General features: G+C 35.2%; 2 protein-coding genes across 2 annotated transcripts; both read right to left on the bottom strand.

The window, feature by feature from the left end:
* Positions 1-331: 331 nt before the first annotated feature.
* LOC116117574 lies at positions 332-2,344 on the bottom strand. The gene is made up of 2 exons (XM_031403585.1): positions 1,875-2,344; positions 332-1,452 (listed from the first exon to the last, which is right to left on the bottom strand). Exons 1-2 carry the CDS (start codon positions 2,041-2,043, stop codon positions 662-664), a joined length of 960 nt encoding a protein of 319 aa, XP_031259445.1. The 5' UTR covers positions 2,044-2,344; the 3' UTR covers positions 332-661.
* Positions 2,345-3,519: 1,175 nt separating this feature from the next.
* On the bottom strand, positions 3,520-10,034 carry LOC116117568 (protein AAR2 homolog). The gene is made up of 13 exons (XM_031403579.1): positions 9,849-10,034; positions 9,664-9,746; positions 8,984-9,041; positions 8,703-8,762; positions 7,485-7,614; positions 6,072-6,295; positions 5,880-5,972; positions 5,733-5,804; positions 5,414-5,446; positions 4,809-4,940; positions 4,550-4,606; positions 4,134-4,229; positions 3,520-4,018 (listed from the first exon to the last, which is right to left on the bottom strand). Exons 1-13 carry the CDS (start codon positions 9,942-9,944, stop codon positions 3,959-3,961), a joined length of 1,194 nt encoding a protein of 397 aa, XP_031259439.1. The 5' UTR covers positions 9,945-10,034; the 3' UTR covers positions 3,520-3,958.
* Between the last annotated feature and the right edge of the window lie 1,957 nt (positions 10,035-11,991).

The raw sequence follows: 11,991 nt of genomic DNA, 5'->3' as shown, positions 1-11,991 counted from the left end.
GTTAATTTGTTTTCTATAAATTTTCCTTTCTAGGAAACTTAATTGCTAACAACAATGGAAGGTAGGCAAAAAGCATGAGTCTAGAACATGAAAATTCAACAACAAAAAAAAAGTTATTCCACTCAAAGATATTCAAGAGTTAACTTGATATAAGCAGCCTTCTGTCCACAGCTTTAACTTTGGCAACCTTTTAATAGTGCAATTTCTTTCCTTTTTCTAAAAATCATTTCTCATAGTTCTACACTACACCCAAGAATTACCAGCAAAATCCTGCCAAGTTCAAACCTACATTAACAGTATTGTGTACTGTCTCATTTCTATGAACAGTGCATACTGTATCCTCCTTTGTTTAACTTTTTATTTTAAGACTTGGATCTTCGCTTTTTTATGAAAAGATAATGGTACAGAGTGAAGAAACTCCAAAAGTAATCACTTCTGGAACATGAAGCTCTAAGCTTTAAAATAATTTACATACAAAACTCTACCTCATAAAGCTGCCCTAAATGATTATATTACTGGAACAGACAATGTATAAGAACTTAGACCTACATAAAACCCTATGAAGTATAAAACTTCACACGCAGGTAACTTGTTTTAGTTTATTATGTAGAAACGAAGAAAGAGAAAAGCTAACTTGTTTTTTGATATGAAGGACAAAAACTTAGCGCTTTTGTGCTTTCCTTCGTCTTGATTGTGCCTTCTGCCATTTCTTTCTTGAAACCAGTTTGCTCTTTGGTTTCAATTTTATCTCAGGTGAGAACTTATAATTTGGATCTCTCATACGTGCTTGTATATCCTTGAAAAACTCCATATTCAATTTCTTAGGCCCTCCCTGTCTTAGCTCCTCATATTCTGGTCCTGAGACAACGTTTTCAAATGCCCCTATAAGGATATCTATATCACTCATGACTTCCCACACATTTATATAACGCCCATCAGGCCCTTTCTTCAATTTTTTCAAGGCATTCTCAACTGCAAGCTTCCTAGCTTGCTTTCCAGGGGACAGCTCTTCTGGTTCATTTTCAGCTTTCAAAAGTTCTGAGATGGTTCGGTATTTAGGTTTCTCCTCGAACTCAAACAATTTGTCAATATGCTTATCACTAGCTTCATTGGGATAGGGTTCAGTTGGTATATCGTCGTCATCATCACCTTCACTACCAGTCCACAGACTCTTCTCCTCATCACTTCCAGACCAAACACCATATAACTCATCACTGTCATCCGCGTCGATTAAGTCAGAGTGCTCCTTCGCCTTCTGTCTTACTTTCCTGATTTCTTTTTCAAGACGACCTTTACCCTTCTCAGAATCACTTTCATCTTCACTTCCTGTCCACAGACACTCGTCTTCATCCATCTCTTTCTTCCAGGCTTTCCTAAAATCCTCATCACCCGGTTTCCCACCACCAAAGAGATCATAACGTCTGCGTCCACCACTAGCATATGACCGCGACACTACAAAACGATCAAAACATTAACATAGGCATCATATAAGGTTGAATAGAACAACCAGGTGCAGATATTGCTCCAAAGTCTCGTCCCAACCATAAATAAACAATCAGAAAACCACCAAAATCCCGTTTTCTTCTTATAAAAACTAACTGAAAAACGGTGCTGAAAGCTAATTATAATAATAATCTCAAAATGACTAAACAAATATAAATACATGAGCTTGTTTATTCATTCAGTAAGGACTTTCTACAAGTACATGGACTACAATTATTTAACACTTCCATTTACTAAGAAACCCAAATAGCCGTCGATGGATCATTTACATATGCAATAGTAGACAAGTAAATAACAACATTAAACTGGGATTAGCGAAGCAAATATGTAACTAGAATAAAAATTGAAATATCAAAAAGGTGGAAGCTAACCTTGAAAACTAAAGCAAAAACCGCGAAGGGTATGATTCCTGGACCTGCTAACAACTGAATGAGAGAGAGTATGTATTCTGAATGAGAGATGAAAAGGGTGTTTTGGGAGGAAATGGTTTCCAAAGAGAGAAGGAAAGTTAGAAAGGCGGGAACAGAGCCCCCACGCCATTATTTCATACCCAACAGGCCAACACCCGGGTCTTTTTTAGTTTTAATTTAATTTATTTCACCGAATCACCGTTTTTCATTTGGTGAGAGTATAATATCGTAGGCACTCAGAGAAATTCCAAATTAATAAGTTTCTTTTAAGATTTAGAATTTTTAACACTTTGACTCATTATCATTTGAAATGTATGTCGAATATTGCAAGTGACAGTATGACGCTATTCCTCTTTATTTTCAGACATGGATATACGAGGAAACTGAATCCTCATCTCAGTTCCCTTTCAACGTTAACATATAGAAATGTATCATTGTTCACCAGCAATGTTCTAAAACTCAATCCGAAGTGAAACCCAGTAAAATGCCACGTCCAAGTGGACTGGTTCAACCGACGGGTTAAATCCGTGTAGGCAAGGCAATGGGCCGGGGCGGGATAGGGATCTCATTTACCGTACCTATCCTTACCCTCAAAATCATTCTCCACTCCCGTCCCATCCCCGTTACGGGGATGACAGGAATTCCCCTTCCCCGTCCCAAAGGGGAATGTTGGAGGCCCGTTCCCGCCCCGTTAATTTTATATAAACATAAATTAATTTGAACATTACCAAATATAATAGTTAATTCTCGTCTATATAACAAACACTTAAATTAATTGTTTAAACATAATTAATTATACATAAATATAGGTCAGGGTTTGTTCTTGTTCAATTGTTTAGGGTGAGAGAAATTAAGAAAATATAGGTTTATATAGGTACGATAATTGTGTAATTAGGTGAAATATAGGGGTATTAGTGAAAAGTAAATATATATATATATATATTTTTTTAATTTTATATATTATATACGGGGCGGGGCGGGGCGGGGAAAAGCATCACCCATCCCCGCCCCATCCTCGAGGACGGGGATTAAAACACCCCTCACCTCCGCCCCTATCCCCAAAAAAACCGGGGCTTCCCCACCCCATATGGGGCGAGGCAGGATGGGTCCCCGAAATCTTGGGGAACATTGCCATGCCTAAATCCGTGTCTAAATATTTGAAATTTAACGAAAAATACTCCTAAAAGTTTTGTAAATCCCTATAGGTTTAAAGTATTGCAAAAACACCCCAAACGTTACTATCGGCATCAACAAATAAGACCTGTTTCCAACAACAACACTTCCCATCACCATGAAAATGCTCCCCCTAACCAAAATCCGTCTCACCTCTCTCCCGTTCACCTCCCCAGTTACTGACAACAATGGACTTTTTCCACTGACATTGTTTTACGATTTCTGAGTGATTCACTCATCGGAAATCGATGTCGTTGCCACAATTGTACTCACTGACCATTTCTCTTAAAAAAACCTAACATTTCACCCTTCAATTGTTCACAAATTGATGTCTTAATTTCTAAGCTTTTCAATTAATAACAGAATTTGTAACCCAATTCAATATGTCAGGCTTTTAAAGCACTGTTCACAAGGAAAAAAAACTAAAGCTGGGAATATTATTGTCAAAATCATATAGAATTGTGTGGCTTAACTTATAAAGGAACAAAAATATACATAGAAAGGGTGGCATTAACAAGATTATCACAAGATTGATTTACAAACAAATTGTACAACAATCTCCCTCAGCAAGAGAGAGATTTTAGCTTATCTTGTTACTTAAACGTGAAAGCTCTGAGACTATCCCTATCCACCACTGACACATTCAGCTAGCCTGATTAATTTACATTCACATTTTGGGACTATTCCCTCTACCATTGGCAAATTAACATGCCGACTTACAGGAGGAAATATCATCAACATCAAGTCATGTCAACTGTCTAGCTATCACCTATGAGATGTTAAGAGTAGGGAGAATGAGAAGCTGGAAGCGCTTCCACCGACAACTGTTTCTCTCATCGCAATAAGGAAAGAGTGTATGCTGTCGCTGATGTCTAAACTGAAGCAGCTTCATTATAACTTGAGTCATCCAACATCTCAACAACAGGAGCATACTGCACATGTTCAAAAAATGAGTAAGGCTCTCTCTGTATGTTTATGTGTGCGTGTGTGATAAGAGTCAGAGAAAGATAAGAAATCTGCCAAAATTTTACAAAATGAGACATTGACCTCATCATTTTCCTCAAAGTATATTCCATCAACTGCACTGCTCTGCTGAAACTCCCACCCTAGACTGTTCTCAAGCAGCTCTTTGAATTTCCTCGTCTACACAGGCGGAAAGACTGAATTTAGATTTCCCCTCAATATAATCGGAGGTCAGTAAACTGCAAGTAATCAACTCAAATATTTGACAAGTAAATTATAAATTCATAAACTTCACATACGAAATATAAAAGACCCAACATTAAAAAATAAAATAAAATCTTCTTATTTTCAGTCACCCATAGTTATGTTGAAAGGCACATTAATCTGAGTTCTCAAGATCTCAGAAAATATGCTACAGCAGTATGAGAGGACACCTGAGGCTCTATTTTCTTCTTCGGCAGAATAAATCTTGACAGGGATGCCAAGCTAAGAGCACTTACCCATGATAGAAGATCTCCATCAACAACAGAAGCTTCTAGTACCAACGAGAAGAAATCCTGCAGTTTCATTCAAATAAAAATCAATATGACATCCATATACAAAAGATTCATTTGCAAGCTTAAGAAAACAAAACATATTAAAATAACAAGTTCACTGAATGGAAGAATAAGAAGCTAAGTGACCCAATGAATAACTACTAAATCAATGGTAAAGGTTACTGGTGAACAAACAGCAGAATATAAAATCCAAGATCGTTACCTTGCAAAGATGGTGCAGAAAACTATCAGCAGATAACCATGAATCATCTAATAGTGCTGATGTTCCTGTCTCTGTACCACTACGGTCTTTCTGAAGTCCATATTTCAGTTGATAGTATACGACTTTAATGAACTATGATAAGTACATCACATGTTAAATAACCATAAGAACAATCATGAACACCAAATTACAGTTAAATACATAAGGAAAAACAGCTCAATTAATTAAAGTCTGGAGGTTTATATACCAAATTTATCAATGGAATAAAATATAGCCAGTTTAAACATGTAGAAAGAGTAAATACTGAAGCTTGCTCTTGGACTTGGAGGAAAGGGTAAAAAACGAGAAATAAAAAAGCAAAAGGAACAATAAATTGGTACAACAATGATGTCATTTGTTTACTGAACAAGTGGAACAACTTCTCATCAAAGAACACTTGAGCCTGTGACTTAAAAAAGACCTTCAGATTGAAGAAGTCAAGATAACAAAGATTGATCTAGTTGCCTTTAAAGTTTCCACAAATATTTCACCCAAATGACCACAATTTGCATACTTATTCAAGTTGCAAGAAACATTCAAGTAATTAATACAACTCAGTACATTACCTTTATAAATAGCTGGCTCCTGGTATGAAAAGGCTGCAAAAAAAAAATAAATAAATAAATAAATATTAAAAAAAGAAGAAGAAGAAATGTTTAGAGGCAAACATATCTTTAAAAAATTGTAAACAACTAAATCAAGCTCCAAAATGGCCATATAAAGTTAGAAAAAGGAGAAATTAGAATTTTTTAAGTAGTGTCAACAATGAAATTCCAAATAAATATATAAGCATATGAAATGAACAATTTTTTCATGCAAAACCTTACTAGCTTCTTGAAGAAAGAAAGAAAGACACAAACATCCAAAGGCACAAACACTACTTACAGCTTCAGTGCAACCAAATAAAAGGCTAACCAAAGACTTCCACTGCAGAAAGGCTTCAAGTGACTGCCCCATCTGCATGATTAATAGGTGTAATAAATATCTGACAAAATTAAACATGGGAAGATGTCATTTTATTCCTGTGCATACCAGAAATGATATAAAAGCAAACTGCAGCTCCCCAAGAAGTGAGTCCTCTGAACCTCCATATTCTTTTATAAGTAAGCTCTCTAATAATTGTGTCTGGATAGATATATATCCAACAATCAACAATAAGATAAAATTAAAAAGTATTCTCAACGTACGGTATGCTTCAAAATTCATATATATGTAGATACTTGCCTTGTCAAGATTCAAAGATGTAAGTTCTTCCCCTTGCATTCCTCTGAGCTTAATCACTCGAGGAATTGATGTGTAGTAACATCCTTTCTTCTGAGAATTGTCATCAGTAGTCGAGAACTTACTTGCCCTTAACTGCTCATCCAGAGCTTTCTCCATTGATGTTTTTGGAGTGTTTTTCACCATTCCAGACTCAGATGTGACTGTTATTTCTCCTCCAATGGGTTCTGTAAATTACATGAACCAAAAAGAGTAAACTTTAAGCATAATAAAACTATCAGCAGAGGCATTTCTGCATTTATTCTATGAAGAAACACAAACTAATTAAGTCTTAGTTCTAGAGGAGCTTGTTTAATCAATGCTTTATAGCTACCAATAGGCATTAGATGATATGGATCCTTACCACCACAAAAAGATCATAACTAAAGGTGCAAAAACATGATTGGCATTCAAACATGTACAAAAAATTATTATTTGAATTATACATACATATATACGGGTTAAGATCAATGACACTGCATTTTTTATATAATTTCTTACATCTAAGATCATTACAATAAAGCACTTTGGATGGTTGGTGTTGCCTAGCATATGTCATTTTCAAAGAGCATTTGTTATATATACTAGATGCAATCTCAAACATTCAAAGTGCTGAAGTGAGTGATATGCAACCCCTACATAAGGCACTTCAATAGACACAATGAAATATTGATAAACATAGGTAGAACTTTAGGGAACCTAACAAAAACCAATGAAAGTATTAAAGGCCATTAATGTGTCTCAGATTAAATAGCCATAAGAAGTACCATCTGCAAAAAGAGTGTTCTTTCTTCTTGATCAATGAAGAAGAAACGGTTCTGTAATTACTATATACAGGACCAGGAAATGAGTCAAAATAGAGTATTTAATTTAGCATCAAGCAGTACCAAGAAGAAGAACAAGGAAAAAAGAAAAGTAAAATCACCAAAACAAAGTAGACAACTCGTATACTTTCATTATCTTTATTTCCCACCAAAACAGGCTAAAATAAGATACAGCATCCATTCATCTATCAAGGATCCATGTGAGATTAAGAGTTACCTTCCAGATTAAATTCTACTTACTATATGGAGAAAAACTTAACCGGAAAGGTTGACAGATGTAGCATCAAAGATTTTTTAGTTTACATATGTCAACTTTTAGAGTTTGTTAAAGTTTCACAAGACAATTTGCATCCCATAAAATATCTGAAACCAGAATCAACAGAAAAAAGAAGTTGGAAGCATGTTCAGAAGCTGATATAGAAAAAAACCATGAAGTAGACACTGAATAAATCTAACTGTTCAAGCATAAAGTCTTCAGACATAACAATACTGGAAAATCCTGATAGCTTTGTCAACTAAATTGTGAATATGAAAGTAGCTAAATAGAACATACCAAGCCGCTCAATAGTGCTCTTTGTAATGTAGTTAGATAATCGTTTCCAATCTCCATACTGACTGAGATTGTAAGGACCAAGCTGCCTGTCGAACTCCAAACTTCGAACTGCTTGGACATATCTCTCTTCCTAAAAGTTAACAGATAAAAATATGAAGAGAGAGAGAGAGAGAGAGAGAAACATATCACATTATAACACAAATCAAGAAAATCAAATAAGTATTTAATAAACAAAAATATTCCTCTAGAGTTTAGGGCTTCAAATTTTGATAAGAATATCTTGAATAGACATATAAACTGACAAGCTAGTCTTAGGTCGAATAAATTTCTCCTACAAAAGGGTTTCAATAATCAGAAGGAAATTAAATTTACATATTAAAAAAATTAAGATTTCAATCTCTAACTCTAAAGATGCAAGTAAATACAGGACTACTACAAGAGCAGAAAATTCCAAGATAAATAATTACAGAGCCTAGAGTGAGAAATACATTTGGAATTAATAGTCTAATCCAGGTTGGTTCAGGTCCATCAACAGACTGACCCAGGTCTGCAGTCAAATCCAAAGAAGTAAGCATGAAATGCTTCCCTACTCTTGGATGTAGCTCTCAAGACTTGCATACCTATAAAACATTGGGTCAATGAATAAACCTATTTCAACTTAGCTTAGCAATTTCTCCCACGAAAAAATTAACTATTTGTAGTCACTCTACTAAACTAGAATATTTTCTGAGACCCCTACACCTCTTTCTTCCTTATAAACTCCAAACCTTTGGTAAACAAAACTGAAAAAGGCACTTAGAAAAAGCAAAAATAAACAAAAATAAACGGGGAAAAATAATGAAATTTCTTGAAAAGCTGTTGCAAAAGTTACTGATTCGAAAATAGAATACATTAGGGATTTTTTAACAATTGAAGGTTCGCCCCTTGGCCACAGCACAGTAAAGCTCTGTGCCACCGCATCAAGAAAGACAAAAGCGTATACAGTTTTCCAGGGCTTGAAGTTAAGAAATTCAATCCACAGTGGTCTCTAGCGATAGGAATGGTCAACCAAATATCTATAGGGAGTTACCACAAGCAGAAGAGAGCTAAAAAGGACTCAAACTTTAGATCCCAAGATTACAGCATCTCTTATATAAGTTTTTTCTTGTGGAAAATACTTGGCTCAACTCATTTCAAATATAATAAGCATGCATCATCTGAACAATTTGAGGTACGAACCTCGTCTTCCAAAACTTTGACCAAGCGTTCCTCTTGTTGTTCCCACTTACGAACAATCACCTGTTGTAATCATTTAATGGAATATTAAATCAAGTCGCATCTCTTTAAGCTCTTAAATAAGCAACAATATGGAGGAAATAAAAAAGTTCATTCTGGCGTGAACTCCACCCAAAGATAACAAATGGATAATATCATCAGACTATAATGAATTTTTATGTATATGTGAGTTAAGAATATTTTCATCTGAAGAATCAGTTGAAGAAACCATTTTGAAACCACACCTCTGAGGGGCCAGCATCAACAAAGAAACCAATAATTGGTGAGAACTCCTTCCCATCTCTGCATGAAAATAAAACATATGATACCAACATTCAGATAAAACTGCCATAAAGCCGTACACGAACTACATAAAAGACGAGTTTTAATCTCCAAACAGTATAAGCAAACAGCAACCATTTAAGCTCAGTTATCAAATTCCCTAGATAAGCACATTACATGAATTCTGGCCAAAGCAACTCAAACATTACAAAAGGCCTCTCGCAGCATGTTGCCAAACTCATGCCAAAAAAATATCAATTTACCGTTTAATCGGTCATGCCAAGATTAGCCAAAATACATTATATCATTTCACAATGAGTAATGCTACGCAAAAAAATTAATATTGCATTGATCTTCTATGGCAATGACATTCATCCTCATTGATCAAGTATTTATTGCGTTGATTTTTATGTTCAATCTTCCATTCATTTATTACCACCTAGTTTGTACTTTTATTATTCTTCCAAATTCTATTTGTTAATAACTTATAAATGAACTATGAAAAGTTGAAGTAAAATACATAACATGATTTGTAAAACAAAAAAAAAAAAAAAAAAAGAGAGAGAGAGAACAGTGTAACCTCATTCTATCCTTACTATCCAGATTTTCAAGATTCTTAATAGCAATACAAATAATAAATAACCTGGTGGATGAACTATAGAAGACGAAATGAACTCCAGGAGGAATCATTTTGATGCCCTTGAAAGCAGGCCCCACAGAGAACACCTGCAAAATAATTTAAGGTGATATTTGGGTTTACTTAACTAGGAAAGAAAAGAGAAAGAGAAATAGTTGAAAGTGGGAAGTGGGAAGTAAAAAGAAAAAAACCTGGGTATCAATGCCGACAAGCGTGTACTGAGGAACATCAAGAAGGAGAAGCGTTACTCCGTTTTTTACCAGCTCTAATGCGGCTTCCGGGTCCATGGCCTTGCACTTGGGAGATAAAGAGCTTCGTTCTGTTTTGTTTTCTTTTTAGAGTTCGCTGGAAGTTGATTATGTGGAGGTTGAATCCAGAGCCCTCTTTAGTCCACTACTGTTTAAGGTATTTATCTGATTTACAAGACCTCCCTAAATTTTGGATACTTAATCTACTCCCCATGGCTTTTAAATTATGTGTTATGTGACAAATGAAATTTAACCACATTTGAAACTTGCCTTCACTATTTTATAAAAATTAAAAAACAAAAAAAAAAAAAAAAACTCAAACACAAACACAAACACTTGAAAAAAAATAATTTTATCATGTGGAATACAAATAATAATATATTTTAATTTAAAGTTGTAATAAGAAGTCAATGTGATTGTGATCTATGGATCTTAAAAACTTCAAGGCTTCCTTTAGTAACAGAAGATTGGCGGACTCTTGGGGTCTTCCTAGGACTGTTTTCAAGTCCTCTTCCTTTGATCCCGCTCTTGTTGAGTGACGCTTCCCCGGTTCAGCCATAATCCTTGAATGAATGAAGATGAGAAGTTTTGGGTTGAGTTCTTTGTATTTTCATGTCTTTTCCTTTATATATTTTTTGCTAGCATTGTTTCTAATCCAGGGTATGTCCTGAGGTAGGATTGTTTTGACCCTTGGCTTTGTGTAGCTTGCTCCTTTTCGATGCTTTGTGTTCCCCCGTGGAACCGTCTTGAGGTTGGGTGGTTGCCTTTCTTTTGGTATTGAGTTGTGTTTGATTTAGAGTTAGTCGGTCTCCTCTTATTCTTCATCTTTTGCTTATAAAAATTGCAAAACGAGGAGTGAAAGTTGTTGGACAGCCTCGGCTGAGGTGTGCATTCCTTGTTTTTGTTTTGAGTTGTTTTGTTTAGCTTTTGTGATTAGTTGCTTAAATTAGCAATTAGTTAGTAGACTTAGTGACTACTTGATTCTTTTTGTGCCCATCTTAAGGCTTGTCCTATGGTAGGTTGACCAATTTTTATATAGCATTTTATAAATTCTCTCTTTTCTAATAAATATTTACTCACCAAAAAAAAAAAAAAAAGATGATATGTTAAGAAGGTTTAACTAGAGCTGGGCAAGGGATCGGTCCCTTGCGGGCCCAGGCCTGGGCCCATTTGGGACTGGTCCCAAATGGGACCAGTCACTCATGGGCCTAGGACCGGTGCCAGGCCCATGAGAAAAACCAAGACCCGGACCAGGCCTTAGGCCTGGTCGGGACTGGTCCCATGGGCCCAGGACCGGTCCTAGGACCAGTCCCATGGGCCTTAGATAATTTCATTTTCCCCCTTTAATTTTTTTTTTATATTTTGGGGGTAAAACAAAATTTTATAGGGGGTTTTTATATTTTTTAGGGGTAAAATTTATAAATTTTTTAGACCTGGAAGATTTTTTTTTTAATAAATTTTGTAAATTTTCATTTGAACCCTCGTAATTTATATCTATTTAAAATTAACAGAGGGCTTTATGTAATTTGGCAGGGGACCACATTGAAAATATACAAATTTTTTTGGGCCCGGGCTTAGAGGAGGGCCCAGTGGAGGGCCCGGGCCCTCCTCCTAAGGACCGTTCCTAGGATCGGTTTTTGGAGCTGGGCTTTTGGGCCCGGTCCCAAATGCCCAGCTCTAGGTTTAACATCATTAAACATGTTTCATTTGAATAAATATTTACACACATGTTACATACTCCTTAAATGTGGCGAAGAAAATGATAATAATAATTAATTGTCAAAACTAAAGTATAATTCAAATTTTTAAGTTATATCTCAATACTTTTAATATTTGAAAATATGTCTGATATAAAATTTAAAAAACAACTTTAATTGTTTTTTTAATTTTACACTACTTCTTGAAATTGTATTTAGAAACTGTTTTTGAAAATAACTTGACTTATTAATACCAAACACATTTTTATAAAGTTTGTTGTATCCCTTGTCTTCAAAAACAAACTAATTGTATTTGAATTCCATATTAAACCGGCCCTTATCATTTCAACAATAAATAATTTAGTCTTTTACTTGATAAATTCTCGACA

This window comes from Pistacia vera, unplaced genomic scaffold, assembly GCF_008641045.1.
Source record: "Pistacia vera cultivar Batoury unplaced genomic scaffold, PisVer_v2 Contig818, whole genome shotgun sequence".
Taxonomy (NCBI): domain Eukaryota; kingdom Viridiplantae; phylum Streptophyta; class Magnoliopsida; order Sapindales; family Anacardiaceae; genus Pistacia; species Pistacia vera.
This window is presented reverse-complemented; position numbering and strand designations above follow the sequence as displayed.